At 35.4% G+C, this 24,803-nt stretch overlaps 1 protein-coding gene across 1 annotated transcript in view; it reads left to right on the forward strand.

Annotated features, from left to right (window-relative positions):
- pde3b (phosphodiesterase 3B) overlaps positions 1–24,803 on the forward strand; it is a 59,000-nt gene continuing 34,197 nt past the window's right edge. The window contains exon 1 of the mRNA XM_073836626.1: positions 1–1,833. Coding sequence (XP_073692727.1) covers positions 940–1,833 — 894 coding nt within the window. The 5' untranslated portion in view covers positions 1–939. The remainder of the gene's footprint in view (positions 1,834–24,803) is intronic.

Below are 24,803 nucleotides of genomic sequence, written 5' to 3' on the forward strand. Positions count from 1 at the left end.
CCTTTAATGGTAATTAAAATAAAAATTCAGTTCTTCATGTTAGTTCACAGTGCATTAGCCAGCGTTGATCTTTGGTTGATTTCGCTTTTCACATCATAAAGAATGCAAAGGTAGGCTAGTTCATTGAAAAACTCAATGAAAATTAGCATAATGTAATAATGATGAGTTAGTGTGCAGTTGTAAATAAAACACAGTAATATCAGGGGGTTCCTCAGCTGGCTAAGATTCAGGATCCTCATCATTGGTAAAAAAAAAAAAAAAAAAAAAAACAGTTGACAGCTCAGCTGTAACATAATGTCCATGTTAGTGACCTCTTGTGGTGCTTATGCATTGAAACCATAAGGGGCCTGTTGTCTCATTATTGCTGAAAACGTAAAAGATAAAGTAATCAACACTATTTACATGACTGGTTAGTGACTTAGCTCAGTCATATGCTACAATTGTACGTATAAATAAACAATAAAGACAACGTATGTACACATACACGAGTCCAAAGTTTACAATTATAGGATACACTCACTCACACACGTATACACGCATGCTGTGTTTTATCTCTTGTTATATATTTTCTCCACCTAAATATACTTAACTATTCTGTAGAATTGTTAGAGTACCGAATTAAAATCAGGAAAAATGTCTAGAAATGAATCATATACAGACATAAATTGAAGGCGGCGCGGTTTGGCTGCGCTGCAGAGCGCGCGCGCGCGTCTGTCTCTCGCGCTCTAGTCATTGTTACAAATTGTCGCACCTAGACGGCGACATAGAGCTCGAGTCTGCTAAAAAACAACAACATTTCAGCCTCTTTCCTCCTGGCCAAAATGCCTGAGCACGTTTGAGTGACCATGGAGCGCGTTTGCCGTCATGTAGTGAACCGTTGACACACGGAGGATTTATCTCGGAGGAATGAAAGTTTAAAGAGCACTGAAGGAGGACAACATGGCTGTGCGGGAGGAAGGAGAGGTTTTGCACAGTAAAATTAGACAGCACGATGGTGGTGTTGGCAATGCAAACAGCGCGGAGAGCTTCAGGAACGGCTATGTGAAAAGCTGCGTCACTCCGTTGAAACAAGACCATCCGAGGGGCTTTTTATTCAACGTCTGTAGGTTTTGCAATGAGGATATCCTCAAGTCCAAACTATTCCGCGGCTCGGCTCTCTACGTGGGAGCGCTGGCAGTCCTGGCGCTCTCCTGCTTCGTTTCCAGGAGCTTTCAGAGTGAGCACGGCGTCTCGGAGCTGCGGACTTTCCTCTTTGATTTCTCCCAGTCCATCAGTCCTTTATTCAGCATCGGCTGCGCGTATTTCTTCCTCACCCTCTACCTGAGGCGGACGAAGAGGGAAAGCAGCAGATGCTGGCTTTTGTCCTTACCAGCATCATGCTACTTGGGGGATTTGATGGTCTTGCGCTTGTTGCAGTGGGGAGAGGAGCACCATCAGATGCAAATGATGGGCAGGTTGCTGTTTGTGCTGGGCTGCGTGGGTCTGCTCACTCTCATCCCCACTCTCAAACTCAAGCACAGCGTCCTGATCCTGGTCTTCGCCAGTCTGGTGTGGCTGCTGTCCTACACCAGCCTCGGCTGCCTGTCTCCGTCCCTCAGGCCGGTGCTGGCGTGCATGGCCGGGGTCTCCGGCACTCTGCTGGCGCTCTGTTTTGATCACTATTACCCACCGAGGGAGACCCCCGGCAGGATTCCTAACGCCGAGGAGAAAGTTCCCGTCATCAGACCCAGGAGAAGGTCCAGCTGTGTTTCTTTGGGAGAGACGTCCAGCAGTTATTATGGCAGTTGTAAGATGCCCCGCAGACCTTCTCTGCCCTGTATATCCAGAGAACAGGTAGGGGCTGTTCAGCAGTCCGTCAACTCTGTTACCAGTTGATATATATGCAATCACATTCCTGACATGCACTATAAATCCCATCACAAATCATCATATGTCTGATACACACGATCACACTTCTGACACCTAACATCAATGAAACTTTTATAGTGGAGGAAGGTTTAAAATGTTCTTCATACTAAGAAAAATGGTTCCTAAATCCTAAACCCACTTCTGAAACCCTATCCTTATACAGCAATTGTTCACAGAGTTTATAACATTAATGTGATAGTGATAGTAATAGTAATTTGTATACACTGTTGTTAAGCCAGGTCTTAATGTTGGGTCAGTCACCTGTTGCCAAGTTCCAAATTTATTGAGGTTTGATTGTTTCACTGTGATGGGGTGAGAACTTTTCTTTAGTTGCTAAACATTTCAGTTTAACTTTGTTTGGTATTTTAGAATGAACATGTTTCAAATGGATCAAAATGAGTTTAGGCCTAGTTTTTTGTTGTATCCCCTTGTTGTTCTAGTACAGTCTGTTTTATTTGAAAGATGAAGCTGTGTCCTGTAAAATATTTTTAACAAGTACATTTAATGAAATGTTTAGTAGAATCATAGTAATATCTCCTTATTGCCTCTTGTTACTACTACAGGAAAGCATTTACTTTTTACCCACAAGACGTTATCCAGTTTACAGCACTCTTGTAATGCTGGTCAGAATGTTGTGATCGAACTGAAGTGAAACAAAACTTACAGTATTAATCATTGATTCAAACACTTGAAAAGTGGGGCAGCGCTTGTCCCAGTGTCTGTGTCATAAATAGAATATATCGAGTTTTAAATGTTGATTGTCTGTTCTTTTGCATTCTAGTGTGAAGTGAAAAGTTTTAACAAAAGTATTTGGTTTATGTTATGTGTGTGTGACATAATGGAAAATCAGCAGACTGTTTATTTAACTTTTTTAGACACATGCAATTCGTTATCTTTAAGTTGTATAAATATGGAAACTTTGTTAGTTCATTGAGTAGGATATGGTGCCTGAAGTTTTTTTTAAATTTTTTTTTTTTTTTTACGTCAAGCCCACATTGCCCAAAACGTCGGCCCAGCCAAGGGTAAAGGGTCATGTTTAAACACTAAATTCAAGGTCATCAAACCTGTGCGGCAAAGTAAATATACTGAAACATAGTGCTGGGTTTTCATGTAGTCATCCTAACTTGTTTCTGCACAAGCATAAAGGCAGTATTTCAGTAAATTACAAAAATATAATTCAAGTACATTTGGAATGAGCTATGCATGTTTTCACACTAATTATAAAGAGTTTAGTTCCTTCTCTGCTTGCTTGCACATAAGGCCATTCACTTTGTGCTTCAAGTGATTTGAGTGTGCTTTGAATGAGTGCACTGTTCCAGTCACGCTCATGAATTGAGGTTTCAGTATGACCAGTTTCAGACGTTATTTTGACCTGCACGCACCTGTTCTTACTGAGCAGCAGCATCAGTTCTCCCTCACATGGGATCTGTAAGGACACCTGAAAACAAAATATCAAATTAGAAAGAAAGTGAATGGATTTCGCTAGGTTCATTTGCGCTCTGTTTTGTCCTAGTTTGAATTGAGGCAGTATATAATTCGAGCTCATGTCTTTTGTCGGTGCTTATTAAGACAAATATGTTTCAAATGCATGCAAATGTGACGCTGAAGTGATGACAGCTTTCAGAATGCATAGAACAACAAATCATTTTGTGCCATCAATCCATTAAATATTCACTCTTATTAATGCATTTTTTAAATTCATCCTACTCTGTATAATTTTACGTAATAAAATTTGTGCCCGACCTCTCACCTCATCAAAAGGGAGCTGGAGAAGTACACTTTGAAGTTGCACATTGAACAAAGCAGTCTATGTGTGTGCTCACATTTTTATTTAGATTTTTTTTGAAGTAGAGTTGTTGCACAGTGAATTTTCAATAGGTGTTTTTGGGCAACTTCTTCGTCTTTTTCTCAGTTTGAGTCATGACATGACATGTGGGAAACAGGTCCTCTCACTCTGATTCTCTCTGACTGTTTTTGGTAGTTCAGCTTTTTTTCTTTGTTCATACTCGCACACAATCCTGTTCAGATGGACCTCGTGAACAGCACCCCCCCCCCCCCCCCAAAGTATAGCTTAAGCTTGATTTTCAAGGTATGCATTATATTAGTAGTAGTATAAAAATAATTATGTTTAAGTAAAATTATTTGAACAAAAATATGCACAAGGTCTAGTAAATGCATTCTACTGATTGATGTTAATCTGCCTAAAACAATACTTTTTATTTATATAGAAAAGTAAGCTATTTATATATTGTATATATTTATATATTGTGTATATATGTGTATATATATATATATATATATATATATATATATATATATATATATATTCTTTTTCACATTCTCCTACAGACCGTGAAAGTGTGAGAGTATAAGGTTATTATCAGTCATTATTAGTTGTGAAAAACGTCATGGGCAATCTGAAGTAAACACAGGTTTAGTCTACTTTACACTTTGCTGTTAAATTCACTGCTGTGCGTAAATAGTGTACATTTATTTATTCTTTTATGTTACTGGCGCTATGTAGTTTATATCCTGTGACAGGGTTTTAATGTGTGCGTGAGTTTTTTTATTTTTTCCGTGTTCCGGTCAATGCTGTGTCTCACGTATAGCCTCATGACTTTTTCACTTGCACACAGTGAGAAACGGCTCCAGTCCTCTCTTCAAGCCACCTGTGACTCATTGCATTTTCAGCCCAATGTTCGTCACAGCCTGAGCTGTGTTTAGAACTGATGGCAGGATTATGGCGCTTTTAAGATGGACCACTGTATGCGGTAGCCAGGCTGTTCGAGATGTTTATGTGGCTTGGACCTTTAAATCAGTTGATAATCATAACAAAGCCTAGTCACATTTAACATATCACATGGAGCGGTGATTATATTGTGGAGATGTTAGGGGCCAAGCAGCGAACAATGCCTCGTTCCTTTTTGTGTTTTTGTGTAGATGACTTTTATCATTGAAGTTGAGCTAAAAGTAATGCAGTTGGATGGAATTTGTTTTTTTTATACATTATTTATATATATTTTAGATTTTAGAGTTAGAATTTAATTTAGCCACTCAATTTATGATCATAACAGCTCAACAAAGTGCATGCATGCACACGCACACACAAGAAATACAAAAAGAAGCCGTTATTTGCAGATCAGGTGAAGTTGTGAATGTTTTATAGGAGTCATTGATTGGAAAGGTTAATCAAGATGTACTAAATCTTTAAGAAGTGTAAATTAAATTGTGATAGTCACTTTTCTAACTTACACTCTTATTAGAAATGAAACAATAATATAGTTAGGAATAGATGAAGAAAAGCATTTTTAGTTTCAGATAACAAAATAATTTGCCAGGGTTGTGATGAGCTTGATCTGTTTCATTTATACTGACTTTACATAATACATTTCTCCAAAATAAAAATAAAAACCCACATAATTTGTATAAAACATACTTTTTACTGTTGATGCACATTTAGGATTTTAATCAGGAAACTTTTTCAATTTTATTACCTAAGAAGGTAGCTTGTATGGTAGTTGCAAACACAGTGCAAATACATGATTTTACTTGATGATTTTATGATATATATGTTTATCATTAAGAGTAAACAGTGGATGCTTTGATCAGAGATAAAAGAAACTGGACTTACTTTTTTTTTCTGTTCCATGAGTCTTCTCTCTATGTTGTCGGACATCTTAGGGCATGTTGAAAGAAGAGCTGAGCAATTAAATAAAATGCATAAAGTAAAAAAATTGCACAGAGAAACGCAAATGACCAGCCAATTGTGTCGCATAATCTGTTTGCACTTTAATCACATTGTACATTATAAAATGCAGTGGTCAGTTACGTGCATGTCGAAATACAGTTCATGAAAATGCAGCAGTCAGCATAACAACCATAATGCTCACAGCCTTGAATTAATATGTGCGTGCGTAGATCAACATCAAGCTAAAACCATCATGAGAAGCATCACTGGTGTGGTCAGTTAATGGTCAATTGTGGCACAGAGCAGCTAAGCTGGATATTTCACTGTTGCCCGTGGTAACATATGGGTACTGCTTTCATGTTTCCTCACTTTGTGGACTCTTGTTTTTCATGTCAACTCAGGCTAGTTGGTGCCATGCAGGGTCTCAAAACACTTACTCCAACTGAATGTTATGTTTTTGATTTACAGATAAATACATGCTAGTACCAAAAGGAGATGAGAGAAAATATTTAGCCATTCAGATGTAATGTTGTATATGGATGCATTTAGCAGTGTTTGTCCCTTAGCTGGGCTGATTGTTAATGCAACATATTTTACAAAATATTTAATTAATATTTCAAGCCAGTGTTTTTATTTATTTAATAAGGTGTGATACGAGACCCCTCTGCTTCAAGGTCCTGTCACACTATCAGGGTTTATTTTGTGATAATGATTGGCTGGCTGTATGTTAGACCTTACATAGAAGAAAAAGTCAGTGACAAAGTGTAGTAAATGTACTGCCTGATTTCTTTGCTATAGTTCAAGGCACAACTCTCTTAACCAGCTAAGTAACATTTGACTTATTGAATTATTTTCATTGTTATCATTGCATATCTTTTTATATAGTAGTTGACATTGCTCTTCCAGTTTGCATACTTTTATTTATCAAACGATTAATCGCGATTAATCGATTTTACAGCCCTACTGTGCACTTAGATATAAAGTGTAATTGTTGTATGAGTGCCTTTGCAAATTTATATATAAACTGATGAACAGTGCTGACCTTTGCTGTTAAAAAAGGGTACTGCAGTATTAAAATCAAAAAGAATGTTTGCTGTGTCATAATTAATGACAGGAATGCAGTGTCGTAAATAATGACAATTGTTCACATATTATCATTATAAAATATTGGTAATATAAACATTCTATATGAGTGTATATATATCAGGTGTTCTGAAATGAGAAGGCAAAGTCCACTTAAAAATAAGTTCACTTATTTATTTAAATGCAAATGTATGTCCCTATCACATTGTCTTGGATAAATAAACATTGGTTACACTAACAGAATAAAAATCTATTTTGTATTTTTACATTAACAAAGTGATTAATAAAACCAAGTATAAATCTTATCAGTTTAGAGTTTATAAGTGTACAATTTATTCCAAAATAGTAACTCAAGGCCGTAACAATTTAAACTATATATTTTATTTAAACATTTATATATTTTATTTTTGAAATGTTCAGCTGTTCTTTTTCATAATAAACTTTAAAGAATCATCACTCATCAGAGCTTGGTAAACACTCGTCCTTAAGATGTACCCTTAGTTTCAACACGCTTATTGATCACTAAAAAAACCCACAGACCATGTTTTCAGGCCATTTGAATGATTGAAATTTTGATTTTAAATCAGAATCAGAATGAGCTTTATTGCCAGGTGTGTTTACACATACAAGGAATTTGTTTTCGTGACAAAAGCTTCCACAGTGTAACAGAATGACAAAACACAGATAATAAAAGAATAAAAAATAGAAGTATATAAGGGATATAACAATAAACAAATTGACAATTATATGTACAGGTATATTACAATAGACAATTTTGTATGTGCAGATATACTATGAGCAAATTAAGAATGAATGGAGGAAAGTCCAGTTTTGTATTTTTTTTTTTTTTTTTTTTGACAAAGTGGCGATTATATAAGTATGTGAGTTGTTCACCTCCCCCCCCCCAATCATTCTCAATTGCCCCCCACCAAACTGACCACACGTTTAAGGGGGTCTGTTAAAACTCAGTGGGCTCAGGGGAGGCGAAAGAGACATGGACTCCCGCTGTAACTTTTCCTACTGGTGCCGCTGTTAAATAATATATATTTTTTTTTGTTAGAAAAATATGTGATTTTTTTATTTCATGTTATGTAATATTTGAGGTGTACTTTTAAATGATGAATTTCTCATCCTATTTTTCTGAGGAGACACTGCCTCCCTGATATATGATATCTATATATATATAGATATAATATATATTTTTTGTAGCAAACACATTTGTGTAATTTTTTGTTGCTATCAGAATAATTCCGATAGCTTGCGATTGGAATGTAGCTTGGTCATTTGCTATTAGTGGCTCGTGTTGATATGGAAGCTGTGAAGTTGGCAGTTGTTGTTTGTCTCTGGGGTGTTTTGCCATATGGGTTTGTAGAGAGTTTTGGGCATTTTGTGATGTTCGTGACCTCATGAAAGCGAAGAGAATGAGAACAATCACTACTTGGCTCATAGCTATTTTGAGTTTTGCCAGCTTCAGGGAGGTTTAATATATTGTGTTTAGGTAAGGTTTCAGCTAATCTTTTTCAACACATCAACAATAAGCAAGGGCCCAGAAGGTTTAGACGGACATAAGTAGTGCTGAAGTCACGAAAGGTTAAAACTCTGTCACACGGGCCTGCATCTTTCATACTCTACAAACTGACCAATGTTTATTTGATAATATACAGTTTGTTTAACAGCTTACTGCTGACAGTGACAGTGTTTCTATTACAGTGCACTCTGCAGAGAAACCACTCTTCTTGGTCATGTTGTTGTTTTATTGAATTTGCAGTGTTTTAATATGGAATATCTTCCTTTATTCTGGAATATGAATTTATTTGAATAGTAAAAATTACTTGGTAATACAACAAAGATTACAAGAGTATATAGTGTTACAGTTCCTTTGGAATTATTTGTGTGTGCTTATATATAAATTGAAAATTGAGCACGGTGATTTGCTGAATGAACTGACAACATGTGAATTGTGTGTGTGAATGCAAATGCCAGAGAGAGGCCATGTGTGCTCACAATAATTTCCCTCAGTTGAAAATGAATAGATCACTTTTGCGAATGAGATGCCTGAACGTGGGAGACGTCCTATGCCGGGAATCCCCTGCAATGCATGTGGCACATTTGGAAAGCGCTCCATATTATGTATTTATGAAAGAACAGCGAGACTGACAATTCATAATTCATTGGACTTGATGAGAGGGATTTACATTTTACCACCGCCGAGGTGTCAGCGAGGTGAAAGTGCGTGCAGACCATCATCATCCGAACATTGGTTTATGTAAGCTACTTAAAAAAAAAAGGAGCAATCGCATAAGTGCATCTCTTCATTAGATATAAAGGCCTTGTTATGCACAAATCTTATTTGAATGTTTTTCTACCTTTCTTTGGCAAAGTTGACACTTAGTTGTTAAGTTTAATATATTGAAATGTTCTCTTCTGCTGAAATAAATACAGAGCTAGGGCTCTGATTCAGTCTCTAAATTTTATTTTAGATTAAGCAGGAGCATTTGCAGTCACTCATCAACATGAAGTGTGTGTGTGTGTATTTAAGGAATAAAGCCTGTGTGGTATTACATGGCCTTCTGCCATGGTGTGTGCAACAATGATGTTGTGCCACAGTCTTAACGTCTCATTGAGACTTCTGAAACATCAGCTGTTACTGTGCTTTACTGTAATAATACAGAAGACTAAAAATAGGAAGAGACAATAGCTGTCACATGGATAGCAAGGCGTTATTGTAAGTACAGTCAGCAGTATTGTTTTTTATTTTTCTTAATATTTTTCAAACATAATTTTTTTATTTTTATTTTTGTTCCCCACAGCAAAAATTCAGTACATAATTGTTTAATTATGTAATTAAAATACAAGCAATTAAAATGCATTCCCAACCATGTATTTGTAGTCATATAATGGCGAGTAATGCCTCTAAGCAACCCTTAAATATAAAGCAAAGAGAGCGAGGGAGAGAGAAAAGGTGCGTGTGTGTGTGAAAGACGGTGGAACAGTGGAGTGGAGCTCCTCTCAGCTGTCACGTTCTCCTGCACTAATGCCATGTGGAATGATATAACATTGACGTCACTAAGTGGTGACGTATGAGTGTATGTCTACAGAAAAAAAGGCCAAGTTTTACTTATTGCCATGTACAATTTACTGACTGCCTCCTCGACGGCATGATCGGAGTAGAGAACACTCCGTCCATACCGAGCGCTCGGAGACATGACAAACCGTTGTGTGTGTGTGTTCTCTTGTAGAGTTTCAGTATTAATATTTTTTCTTAAGCTTGAAAACAATGCCAGCAATATGTTTCAAAAATGTACTTCATAGTCATAAATGAAAAAGATGATGTGACGTGAAACAGGGCGTGAATCTCTGAGAATGCCTTTTAAAACAAGTGAAAAGAAAATGGGGAGGCTTGGCCCTATTATGTGTGAGATGAAGCGCTGTGATCTATTTCCATTATTGGAGTGCGAGTGAGGTTTTGGTCTCATTCTCTGAATGGACTGGTATGAGAGTGTGTGTGTGTGTGTGTGTGTGTGTGTGTGTGTGAGTAAGTGTGTGTGTGTTGGAAAGAAGGGGATAATCTTGAAATGTGGAAATTTAAAACTATTCACACATTTTAGGATTACGTTATATATTCAAGCTGCTGTTTTTCTGAGTGACTGGCTTTCTTTTGCAGCATGTATACGTTTGTGGTTATGCGTGTTGTATCTGTTAACACTGGTTACGCAAGTCCTTTGACTTTGCTCTTATTTAATAATAACCAATTTTTTATTATTTATTATTATGAGGAAATTAAATTGCAGATTTTTTTTTAAATTATGTTGGGGGTTTTTTTCAGTCAAAATTTTATTTAGACACCTTCAACATTGCTCACATTATTACAGTTTATTAGCTATAGTTTAGAAAATGGTAATAAAATATGACAAGAACTCAACTGTGTCAAATTCATCTTGATAATCACAAATGTGACCCTGGACCACAAAACCAGTCATAATGGTAATTTTTTTTTTTAAATTGAGATTTATACATCATCTAAAAGCTGAATAAATAAGCCATTGATTTCCATTGATTTATGGTTGTTAGGATAGGACAATATTTGGCCGAGACAACTATTTAAAAATCTGGAATCTGACAGTGCAAAAACCAAAACCAAAATATTGAGAAAATCGCCTTTAAAGTTGTTAAAATGAAGTTCTTTGCAGTGCATATTACCAATCCAAAAATCCTTTTTGCTATATTTCGAGTAGAACATTTACAAAATATCTTAGTGGAACATGATCTTTATTAATATCCTAATGATTTTTGGCATAAAAGAAAAATGTATGATTTCAACCCATACATTGTATTGTTGGCTATTGCTACAAATATACCTGTGCTACTTAGGACTGGTTTTGTGGTCCAGGGTCACAAATGAATTAGTCAAACCCAAATTTATTTAGACACTTTCAACATTTCTCATGCTATAGTTTAGAAAATGGTAATAAAATATGACAAGAACTCAGAGTTAAACAGTTTTAGAACAAATTCATCTTGATAATCACAAATGTGATCTTGGACCACAAAACCAGTCATAAGGGTCAGTTTTTTGAGAGTTTTTGAGAAATTGAGATTTACACATCATCTGAATAAGCTTTTCATTGATGTATGGTTGTTAGGATAGGACAATATTTGTCTGAGACACAACTATTTAAAAAAATCTGGAATCTGAGGGTGCAAAAATCTAAATATTGAGAAAATCGCCTCTTAAAGTAGTCCAAATGAAGTTCTTGTGCATATTACTTATCAAAAATTAAGTTTTGATATATTTTACGGTAGGGGATTTACAAAATATCTTCATGGAACATGATCTTTATACAATATCCTAATGATTTTTTGGCTTAAAAGAAAAATCTATGATTTTGACCTATACAATGTATTGTTGGCTACTGCTACAAATATACCCGTGCCACTTAAAACTGGTTTTGTGATCCAGGGTTTCTAATTAATTACAGTCAAACCAAAATTTATTCAGACACCTTCAACATTTCTTACATTATCGCAGTTTATTCGCTATAGTTTAGAAAATGGTAATAAAATATGACAAGGACTCTGAGTTACACTGTTTTAGAACAAAACTCTGTTTTGAGAGTTTTTGAGAAATTGAGATTTACACATCACCTGGAAGCTGAATAAATAAGCTTTGCATTGATGTATGGTTGTTAGGACAGGACAATATTTGGGCAGAGATACAACCATTTGAAAATCTGGAATCTGACGGTGCAAAAAAATCGAAATATTGAGAAAATCGCCTTTAAAGTTGTCCAAATTAATTTCTTAGCAATGTATATTACTAATCAAAAATTAAGTTTTGATATATTTATGGTTGGAAATATACTAAATATCTTCATGGAACATGATCTTTACTTAATATCCTGATTTTTGGGATAAATCAAGGATTTTTTTGACCCATACAATGTATTGTTGGCTATTGCTACAAATATATTCGTGCTACTTAACACTGGTTTTGTGGTCCAGGGTCACAAATGAATTTGAGTCAAACCAAAGTGTATTCAGACACCTTTAACATTTTCACATTATCACAGTTTATTCACTGTAGTTTAGAAAATGGTAATAAAATGTGACAAGAACTCAAGAGTTAAATCGTGTCAGAGCAAATTCATCTGGATAAGGTCAGATAACTTTGTTTGAAAGGTATGTAACAAAACATGGTCAGGTCAAAGTGTCAAATCAAATTTGATGGTCCCAATTTTACTGGTAGTCCACTCTATGAAGAAATGGTGTCCTGCACCCACTAGCAAAAAAAATATCACATCTGGTGTCTGAATAATTTTTGGTCTGACTGTGTTTAATTTTTAGTTCAAATAGTAATGAACTCATATTGTTAAACAGAAATTGCACTCAGCTAGATTTACAGTGCATTCACGATGTAATCGTGTTTGATTATCTAATAATGTGTTCGGCTGGTTTTAATGTGAAATGTGCTCTTTATTGAGGGGAGCAGTAGATAAATGTGTTCTGTTGTGCCAGGAACCGTGCCAAGCTGGAATATTTCAACGGTTGACGCTTTCAGTTGCATTCTTTGCATCTCTCTCAGTTCGTAAGTTGTCTGTTGCATTTTAAGGTAGACACAAAGAAGCGTAACGCAAAACCAGCTGTTCCTCTCTTTTACTTCCCGAAAACCCCTCTTTTTTTCACCCCGAGGCTTCCACCCGACAAGATCCTAACAGCACCTGCGGTGTGAGTAATTACTGTAGCGTGCAGGAGTTCTCCAGGTTAAGGCAGAAGGGGTTAACAGAGATCAGCGGCGTTTCTGTCTGCAGACTGAAACAGGATGCAGCGAGTGCATTGTCAGCCTGCTGGTGTGAGTGCAAACAGATGAGGAAATGCTGGAGCGGCTACTCCAAAACTCGGTTACCTTGGAAACCGTTTGCGTCATGATCGCCAGCAATTAGCTTGCAGCTCTTTAGTTTTTCATGCTGGCTGAGCCGAGCTGAGCAGCGGTTGCCTAAAGCGCTGAAGTGTTGCTGTTAGTCAGGTTTACTAACACGGTGTGTTGCCTTTTATTAAATACATTTTCATTTGTTTATTATTTTTTTTTAATTCATTTTTTAATTTTTTTAATTCTAACATTTTTTTTTCTTCACCACATGTGTGCATCATTTCTTTTAATTTGTCTTGATATCTCATTCAGCTTCAGCTGCTGTAGCGGTTGTTTCTTTAATATGGTACATGTGATTGACATGATTAAGGTTGATAAATCTTATTCATTTAGAACAGGAGGGATATTTGAGGACAAGCCGTCCGAGCCAAACTCTTGTCAAATTGTACTCTGGCTGTTCCTCATTTCCCCAGCTTCTTATCTGGCCTTTCTCACTCTCTCGTGTGTGTTTTTGTGTGTGTGTGTGTGTGTGTGTGTGTGTGTGTGTGTGTGTGTGTGTGTGTGTGTGTGTGTGTTCTCGCCCGCCGTATCCATGCAGTGCTTTGTGTCTCCATGTTTTGGGGACATTAATGGAAACAGTTGAGAGATAAGTGGCTTTTCCTGGATGTGTTGAAGTGACAGGTTCACACCTTCGCTTAGTGGACGGGGTCGAAAGCGGGCTAGCAGAGCCACGGGTCAAAACAGGGGATGTCTGGCACACCTCCCTTTATATTAGCCACACACTCAGCACATCTCATTGGTTTTAAGTAGGCCCAGGGATTTTCTGCATGGCTTATCGGGAAAGGTTTATTGCACCATAAGGTTCCCAGACACTCAAACATTTAAGGTGGCCTAGTAGCTCTTAAGTCCACAAGGAGCTTGTTGATCCTTGTATGTGTCCAGCATTTGAAAAAGCTGTTTGTTCACTTGGCCGGCTGCGGGGGGACGGACACATGGTCAGGTCTGACGGGGAGGAGGGAGATGTGGGTCGTATGTAGAGTTCATGGGTGAGTTACTGAGCTCGGGAAGCCTGTGTCCAATTTACTTAAAGATCGTGATTGTAACTTGGCTTTGGCTCTTTTTCAGTTTCATTACACGAGAATGAAAGGCATGCAAATTTGTGTTTATTTTTTGTTTGTTACACCTGACAATTTAAATTTGAAACCTTCGTTAAAATACTGTAATAAATACACAATTCTATGAAAATAAATCTAAACCAAACTGACCTGATATATATATATGATATATATATATTACTTTTTTTAAATTGCATTTTTGTAAATACTAACATTTCCATTTTTGGAAGCGCACATATTTTATTTTTTATTTTAAAATATGTATTTTTCATTACATGAGTTGTTACACTTGACCATTTAAATGTAAACCTTTGTTAAAATACTGCAATAAATACACAATTCTGTAAAGACAAAATCTAAACCAAACTGACCTGATTTTTTTTACAAAGGTTTTTTAATTTAATTTTTGTAAATACTGTAATTTCCATAACACATTCTAATTTGTGGAAGCACGTGTATTTTGTTATTTATTTTAAGGGGTTTACTTTTTATTACATGAGTTGTAGCAGTTGACCATTTAAATTTAAACCTTTGTTTTAAAAACTGCAATAAATACACAATTCTGTAAAATTAAATCTAAATCAGACTGACCTGATTTTTTTTAAATGCTGTAATTTCCACAATGAACACTTACACAAGTATTTTTTAGCCTTTTATTTATTTATTTTCATGTATTTATTTTTTATTACATAAGTTTTTACACTTGCCAATTTAAATTTGAAACTATTGTTAAAAATACTATAATAAATACACAATTCTAATTCATAAATAATTCATAAGTCTAAATCAGACTGACCCAATTTTTGTAAAGCTTTTAAAAGTTTTTTTTTTTTTTTTAATTCTGTAATTTCCATGAGGAATACTTATTTTTGGAAACACAAGTACTTTTTACTATCCTTATAGCCTTTTATTTATTAATTTTTTATATTACATGAGTTGTTATACTTGACAATTACAATTTTAAACATTTGTTAATACATACACAGTTCTGTAAAAATAAATCTAAATCAAACTGACCTGATTTTTAACGTTTTTTTATTTATTTATTTTATTTTAAAATACTGTAATTTCTGTGATGAACACTTATTTTTGCAAGCACAAGCAATTTTATAGCCTTGTAGGCTTTCTTTCTTCTTTCTTTCTTCTTTACTTTATTTATTAAGCACTTTTACACAATTTGTCATTGAACAAAGTGCTGTACAAACAAAAATAATCATAAACATACATCATTAACACCACATAAATTAACAATGAAATAAAATAAACACCTCAGTTTGAAAAACTATACCCCATTAAATGCTAGAGCTTAATTTATTTTTTATTACATGAGTTTTTACACTTGACAGTTTAAATTTGAAAACTTTGTTACAAATACTGTAATAAATACTCAATTCTGTAAAAATAAATCTAAATCACACTGACCTGACTTTGTAAAGCTTTGTTTTATTTGATTTTCTTTTTCTTTTTTAATTTCCGTCATGAATATTTATTTTTAGAAACACAAGTTTTCATATCCTTACCCGTAATAAATACACAATTTTCAAAAAGTACATCTAAATTAAACTGACCTGATTTTTAAGTGTTTTATTAATGATTTTTTTATTATATCCGATCCTTATAGCCTTTTATTTATTAATTTACTTTAGTTTATTTATTTTTTTTATTACATAAGTTGTTAAACTTGACAATTTAAATTTGAAAGCCTTGTTAAAAACTATATTAAATACAGTTCTGTAAAAATAAATCTGAATCAAACTGTCCTGATTTTCTTTTTAACCTTTTCTGTTGTAATGTTTTATTTAATTTTATTTTTTTAATATGTGTGTGTGGGAAGCATAATTTTATTTTGTGTACAGTATTCTGTGAAGGCACAAAAAAAGTATTAACTAAATCAAATCGGCCCAATCTGAGTGTTTTTTGAAAGCTTTATTCTAAAAAAAAAAATAAAGCTCCATATATGTGTGTGTTTGAGGAAGCATTAAATTACTGTGGTAATACGTTATGCCATTGAAACACAAGTATCTTAAAAGCATAGCTGCTCTCCTTTTTCCTCTTTTTTTGTCTTTTCTTTCTTACTTTGACCATCTGTCTCTCTCTCTCTCTCTCTCTCTCTCACACTCTGTTTCTGTCTTATTTGAAAACAGTGTCAGCACTGCTGCTTTTACACCAAAAGACTGTTGCTAGGTGACTGCTGACGTCAGTGGTGGCTACAGAGGAAGGTCTGTGTGTTTAGCTGCTGAGAGCGAACCCCACTGAAAGAGGGCAAAACTATGAAACGCTGTTACTCACTACAGTGCAGAAACCTGAACTCCTGGAAGAACTGACCTAAATATTCCAAACATTTCCTTTTCTATTAAAAGTTTTCGCTGTGAAAATGTAATGCTGATAAAATGTAGCCGTTCCACCGGCCCCCTCCCCCCACCCCCTGCTTTAGCTGTGATGACGTCAGTCGCATTTCACAGGAGGGGAAAAGTCAATCATTAGTGTCAAAAGAAGGGCCCTGACTTCAGTGGCGGCGTCTCGCTCCCCTCTCGCGTGAGCCTCGTCCTGAATTTTCTTGACTTTGTTTATGCTGCTCAGGAAGTCCTTCTTTTAAACAGATTAAATGGTTAAAGGCAGATGTTTCCAATGTTCTAACAGGTTTAGAAATCACATTTTACTGGCCTTTTTAGTATAATTTTCGCAGTTGTGCTCTGATCCTGTCAGATTTTTCTTTTTTGTATTCGAGTTGGTTCAGATTTTACAGTTAGAAGGTTATAAATCTTCTATTTTTGTATAAAACCTGACATTTATGCTATATTTTAGATAATTTAGATACTAATAATTATAAAAAACAACAACTACTTTTTAATTTCCATTCGGTGAATTTATTTCAGGTCTGTCCACATAGTTACACATTGACATTCTTATTGGTACAGGCTGAAATTTCCTCTTAAGTTATAGACGGTTATAGAAAAACAACATCGTAAATGTAAGTAATGAGGCATAAAAGTACTGTCTGTTAAACCCTGAGAGGTGTGTGTCTGTGTATGACTCTTTTGGGCTTTGTGTACTTGCTTGTGTGTGTGTGTGTGTGTGTGTGTGTGTGTGTTATGAATGACGTGAGCTGTCATGAGAGATAAGAAGGCCACTCAAGCATGTGGCTTAATGAAGAGTGTGATAGGCGTCTGTAAGAATCACGTGGCCATCAGCACAGAAGACTCGTTACTTTAGTGAGCTCTCGCGCAGACGCACGCTCCGGTGGTGGTGGTGGCGCTGCGCTAGATTAAATCAGAATCATGGCCCACCCAAACTGCCACGTATGACGCACACACAGTTCCCCACCAGGTTAATGAATAGAGGCCTCTAAGAAACAGACAAGTGAGCTTTGATTGTTGATTGTAGTTTTTTCTCAAAAGACGTCAGAAATATAACAGTGCTTGAAGAGAAAGGGAAAAATATTGTATATTTACATGTATATTATACATGTGTTAGTATATGTAAATCATACGTACCACATGGCTAAGATATAGACGCCCCTTTAAGCCACGGAATTTAACAAAAAAGAATCAAACAATTTTGACACTTTTTCTGCAATTCTGAAAAAAAATCTGAATTCAGTCCAGATCAGAACTCAGATACTGACTTTTTAATCTTGACTCAATTTTTTCTTTTTTCACCTTTAAATTCTGTGTTTGTCTCACAATTTTGACCTTTTTCTTAGAATTATGATTTACATATTGCATTTTTTTTTCTGCCAAGGAATAAAAAATAAAAAAATGTAATTGTGACTATTTCACAATTCTGTATTTTTTCTTGCAATTTCAAGCTTATATCTCACAATTCCAAATTAGTCTATTTCTCGCAATTGCAATTTATAAACTCAGAATTAACATCAGAATTAGTATCTTGCAATTTTTAGGGCTGGGACAATAAATCGATGCATTGTGAGTCGTGGATTGATTCTGAGATTTTCGGAATGCATCGCGATTCTCTCTGGAATCAAATCTGAGCTTAGTTTTTAACAACAGATGGCACTCTAGGCTAGTTTTTAACTGCACACTCAGATACTCATGAAGAAGATTGCTTGTGTGTTCGACTGAGTAATGTAAGTGGTTAAATACTTGTAGCTTGGCTTTTACGATGCGAGATTAATGTAAACACAGCCCACTGTAAACACTTGTAATTTGCTTCAACCTTTCTAAAATGTAATGATTGTTTTACGTGGTGTGTGTAAGGAATTGGAAGCAAGCAGAGTACAGCTGTTTGTAAAGCATGCAGTGCCATCTGCTGTTAAAAACTATGCTCAGAATTGAATCTATTTATTTTTCCAGGTCTAGCAATTTTTACTTTTTTTTTTTCCCTCAGAATTCTGGGTTTTGTAGTTCAAACAGAAAAACAGTCAGAATTGTGAAATAAAAAGTGTTACCAAGCTTCCCTACTCTAAAAAAAAAAAAACCTATAAAATGACTATGAAATTTACTATAAATCCTATAAAATCTGTGTAACAATTTTCACTAACACATTTACTAACATTGTAAATTTATTTAACTTAGGTAAGCAGATTTCACTTGACAATAACCGGTAAACTATACAGAGCAGTAGCAGTACAATTTACTAAGATAATAAGTAACTTGGCCAGTAAAAGTTTGTCTTTTTTTTTTGGACTAAAATCTTTAGTCAAAGCTTGCTTGGCACTGAATTAAAGAGCACCTATTATGAACCTTTTTACAAGATAATATAAGTCTTGGATGTTTCCAGAATGTGTCTGTAAGGTTTCAGCTCAAAATGTTTCACGGGTCATTTTGAAAATGCCTATTTTGAGAGGAAGCAGAAACACGCTGTTTTTGTGCATGGCTCTTTAAATGCAAATGAGCTGCTGCTCCCCGCCCCCTTTTCCAGAATAGGGCTGTGCCTTTACAGTTCATTCCTCAAACACTCTGCCAGAAAACATCTGTTTGGTTTTAGGTTTTCATGTCTATCGTGCTAAAGTCATGTATTTTAAACTATATTTGTTTAAACTTCTGATATACGGTTTTCTAAGCACACACATTGCAAGCATGTACACTGAATGCGTCTTTTACACAGCATGTAGCTACTAAACTAAGTTATCTTTCATGTCTTATTGTGCTTAAACTGTCAAATACACACACGTTTGTTAAAAACACACATAAGTTATAAAAACACAGTCAGTTATATCTGTGAAGGTAAACAGCTGGGAAACTAATCGCAAAAACAAAATGGGAGCATTGTGGGTGGAAACGTGCAGATTAAGGGTCAGTAATATTATAATAAGATCCCCTTCCTATGTCACTATGGGAATGAAATCTGAGCCGCTCATTTTTTCACATGCTTGCAGAGAAAGGCTTGCCAAAACAAAGTTACTGGGTTTTCCTTTTTTTTTGTTTTCTGGGTTGGTAGATGCACTGGCCACCCAACTATAGCACTTAAAAACAGAAAAAGTCAGATTTATATAATCTGTCCCCTTGAAACCATGCGTTTGAGTAGGGCAGGGCGATTTGGCCTAAAATCAAAATCTCGATTAATTGAACATTTTAACCCGATTACGATTAATGAACGATTATTTTATTCATTGATAAAATTACATTTAAATGATATTTATTTTTTTGCCCTCATAGTTCACTGACAAGTTTTGTACAGTAAATATGCTCACATATTACAAGTGAGAGATTTTTGAATGAAGGGTGCACACACTATCTACTATCTATGATTATTTATTGAACATCAGTGTTGAACAACTGAAATTAAAGCACACATTGCTTAAAACGAAAAGTCACATTTTTCTTAAATTAGTGAAAATAAATAACTTGCACTTTTGGAAACAAAATAACTTATTTACAAAATAATAATAAATGTTAAAAGTAGAAAATAAGCAGTATCTCTTCTAAATTAAAGTACTCTTGTATATCCTGTAAATACTTTTTACTGTATAAATACTGCTTAAGCTCTCCATCGACATGTCGGCGGAATAACGTAACGTAACGGAGCTGGGTCACGTGACTCCACACTCGGTAGTGTTTTAAAGGGAAAGTAATTGAAATAATTGACCTGGAAAAACTTGATCGATTATAGGTTCTGAATGTCGATTTCGATTACTTTTCGATTAATCGCCCAGCCCTACTTTTGAGGTGTATGTGTTACTTGGAAACATCTAGGCAAATAATACAGTAGATATCATGTAGACACCATATTTACACAATTAATAATGCACAATGACCATTTGTGGATCGTTTTAGAGTATGAATGTGTCAATGTAATACAGCTGGAAAACAGCAAAAAAAGAAATCAACCTTACTAATTATCCATTTCCTAGTGCATGATGGGAACACCAGTATCAGAAAACTTGAGTAGGTTTTACTTAATTTTTTTAACGTTGATATTTGCATTTTAATTTTTACTAGCTTGAATTGAGTACTAATATAGAATTTTTGTTGCCTGAACTTTTTCATGTAGAAATGACATTTGTTTTTCTGTAGTATGTACTAGGATATATTCTTGAGGCATCTTTTTAAACTTTTTATCCCTTTTTTTAAGTGCTTTTAAGAGGGAATGGCCTCTTGGGAAATGGAGCGTAATGCTCCTCTTTGCTCGTGGCAGAGAATGACTGCAGCAGCTGCGGGGCTCCCACAATGCCATGCAAAAGGGATGATACAGGAGCACGGCAAAGCCTTTCTCAGCTGCGCTCGTGGAGGGTTAAAGTTCCCTGGCTCGGCCTGGTGCCTGACAGACAGATCTGATCCCCCAGAAACCCGATGACAGCAAACACGGCCTTGCGTACACATAGGAAGGGATGTATGACCAGAAGCCCTATCACGATCCCTGTCACGGCCCGTATCATGTTCACTCTCGGCATCATGGCACACAGGACAAAAGGAGCTCAGTGCTCTGATGGGCACCTGTATCCTCGATGACAGGCCGCTGAGGTAAAACCTGCTTAGGGGCGCCACGGATGCGAGCTTGACGTTACTCGGTTACATGCTTGCCGCACGTAGGCAGAGGAACCTTTATGAATCATTAAGACAATGTAATTAAAGGGAAAAAATTGAGCAAGATATACCCCCCACCCTCAGGCCATCCAAGATGTAGATGAGTTTGTTTCTGCATCGGAACAGATTTGGGGAAATTTAGAATTGCATCACTTGCTCACCAATTGATCCTCTACTGTGAATGGGTGCCATCAGAATGACATTTCAAGCAGATGATAAAAACATCACAATAATCAACAAGTAATCCAGTCCATCAGTTAATGCCTTGTGAAGTTTAAAAAAAAAAAAAAAAACAGTACTAAGATGTTTTTTAACTTCAAACCATTGATTTTGGCAAAAATAAAAAATAAATGTCCTCTTTTTATGACGTTGCTTGAATCAGGGGAGAAACATGCACAGATTAGGCACCATTCAGAAGTGAAAACAGTCCTTATGATTTTCACAATGCGAAAAGTGCGTATGGAATAAGAATCCAGTCATAAAAATGGAGTTTACTGTATAATGCAGAATGTCACAGAATTTTCCAAATTTAGGATGAATCAATCAAGCGTAGATCAGTACTCCTAAATCAGATCATGACATGGACTAGTGTCTGTGCATATTAAGCCTCAAAAATACTATTTAAATAAGAATCCTGTATGTTCTATGCATCTCTGTGTGAATGAATGGCGCAGACACGCTGTTTTGTTTACTACACACATACTGAAGTGTGTGACGCTTGCTGTGTTTTCAGCCTCTGCCGTTTCAGTATGTGAGTACATGAACATAATTTCTGGAACTGCTCTGAGAGTCACTTTATGAGCATTTTGCTGTTTATTTTTGAGAACCCTTCAAAATGAAAGTTTAACTTGAAGAAACTGTGACAAATATATTACTTAATGTGATGATTGTACTACTACTACTACTAATAAAATTGTTATTAAAACATTATTTATTAAGTAATATTATTTATTTTTTATTATATTTATGAGAATTTATTTACCAGAAAAATATAAATACATAGTATTTCTTAAATAAATAACTGAAATAATAATAAATTATTTATTTAAGAAATCACATAAGTAGTAGTTTACTTTTAGAACAAAAATTTACAGATAATTTACTCACCCCCTTGTCATCAAAGATGCTTATGTCTTTCTTTCTTCAGTCATAAAGAAATTATATTTTTTGAGGAAAACATTTCAGTATTTCTCTTCATATAGTCGACTTCTGTTGTGCCCCCGAGTTTGAACTTCTAAAATTCAGTTTAAATGCAGCTTCAAAGGGCTCTAAACGACCCCAGCCGGAGAGGAAGGGTCTTATCTTGTGAAACAATTAGTTATTTTCTAAAGAAATGTATACAATTTATACACTTTAACCTCAAATGCTCGTCTTGTCTAGCTCTGCATAAACTCTGTGTATTCCGGTTAATGACAGTTAGGCTATGTCGAAAAACTCCCATCTTATTTCCTTCTCCAACTATAAAATCGTCCTACATGCGACAATTATTAAGTGACTTCTTGTTTATTTAACTGTTGTAATAAATCAATATCTCATTTACAAACTCCCTTAAAAATGATTAAAAGCTGTCACTCTTCTTAGTTTGCAATCTCACAAAGCTCTATTATAATCAACAAAGCTCTCTATACTGCACAATCAGTCTCTTATTTACACTCTTTCTACACTTTGTTTATGAAATGATTCGTAAGATATGTCTGTGATGCATTGCTCAGCGTTGCAAAAACATGTAGAAACATTTGAAGCTCCCCTGAGCGCAAATACAAATATCCTGATCCTTTGAGAAATTAGGTTGCACTCTAGAGCCATGTAAATTATCTGTAAATCTTTGTTCTGGAAGTGATAATTTCCATAAATTAGACGTTTTTTTGACGAATAAATTGCAATTTAACTTTTAAAACAGAGTCTGAAAAAAAAAAAAAAACGTAATACAGAAAAATTAAAAGGGAAAAAATAGAATTTGGAAAAAAAATAATGTTGAATTTGGGAAAAAATTAATGTATTTCTTAGGGCCCAGTCCAAAAACAGTTCTAAACAAATGTGAAAAATGTTAATGTAATAGAAAGAGATGGAAAAAGTGCCTTTATGAGCTCATATTTAGGCCAGAAGTAACTGTTTAAAGTTTCATTGCTGTAATAATGGATTTGTTTCTTACAAACACACAGCTTTTTACTTCACAAGACGTTAATTAGTTATGTGGGTTATAGTGATGCTTTTAACAGCTGTTTGGACTCTCATTCTGATGGCACCCATTCACTGCAGAGGATCAGTTGGTGAGCAAGTGATGTAATGCTACATTTCTTCAAAACTGTTCTGATGAAGAAACAAGCTCATCTTTATCTAGAATGGCCTGAGGTTGAGTACACATAATACCTATATGAAATTCAAACGAATTTCATTTTAAAAACCAGACTTCAAGTGAAGTGGAAATCCACAATTGGCCTTAGCTGAACAAGATCTCACCTGTTTATGTTTAAAGTGACTATTGTGATGAGATTACTCTCTAATCAGATCTAGTGTAGGATAGAAGGATCAAAAGATCTTGCAGTGGTTGTTTGGGAACGTTACAGATATCTTAAAGACCTGAATGTGGCAGGTCTTTGATTGATGCTGGCTCAGACTTTAGGACGAGGACCGAGGAACATGATTTAGTCACTGTTTCAGCAGGAGCCGCTCCGGGCCCATTTATTATTTTTGGGGATGTTCTCGCTGCCTATAACTCATTAGTCAGCCGTGCGCCTGCGTTTGCGCTGTTTTTCTTTTTCCGAAAAGTGATTGGAGAGTCTGTATCGTGATAACAGTTTTAAAGCCCCTTGGGGATCAAGTGGAAAGTATTCTTTTTGCATTCCTGACATGCCTTGCTCTTTTCGAGATGCTGTTTGGTTAGTGCAAATTGACACCACATGTCGAAGGTAACTACACTGAGGCATGATAATAGTTAATTTGTGTTTGTTTTTCTATGGGCAAATAAAAAAGATTATTTACTGTCCGTTAATTATGAGACCGCATCAACAAATGTTTGCTTGGGGAAAAGTCAGTTCCAGTGGGGTTTTGGCATGACATGTTTTATGTAATCAAAAACAGCCCATGTAATATTTACACTATATAGCAGTTAAACATTTTTTTTAATGATAACAATTAGTAAGTAGTTATTATAATTTAATAGTTTAAATGTATCCTGTTTTTTACAAGTAATCACTAAATGTTTTTGATCATTTTAATCTCTGTCAGCTAATTGCTTTTGTTTTGTTTCTGGAAACACATTTAGGAACTGGAACCTTGCTAATGTTGCCCAACCTAGTCAATTAGTAATCCTGAAGAGATCTTACTTAAGAAATTTCCTCAAGCCACCACATTCCAAAGATGTGACTTTGGCCAAAGTTTTTCCCCTTATCACCTCTTACCTCATCGGCCTTGTTTAACCATAACAGCTTTGGGAAACTCATTCATAAAGATACCTGATGCATAGTCTCCCCTCCCCGTTTGTTTTTTACATTTTTTTCCCTTTAATTTTTTTTTCCCTTTTTTAATATTTAATGCTTTTTTACATCACGGAACAACCTAGTGTCGGTTTTGTAGGTATTGTGCGTTCTCTGAGCGTGTTCTACCGATCTCTGATGATGGTGGTTTGCGCTCGAGAGCTTTCTCTGTTTGGGTTC

The sequence above is a fragment of the Garra rufa genome, chromosome 3 (assembly GCF_049309525.1).
Source record: "Garra rufa chromosome 3, GarRuf1.0, whole genome shotgun sequence".
NCBI classification, from domain to species: domain Eukaryota; kingdom Metazoa; phylum Chordata; class Actinopteri; order Cypriniformes; family Cyprinidae; genus Garra; species Garra rufa.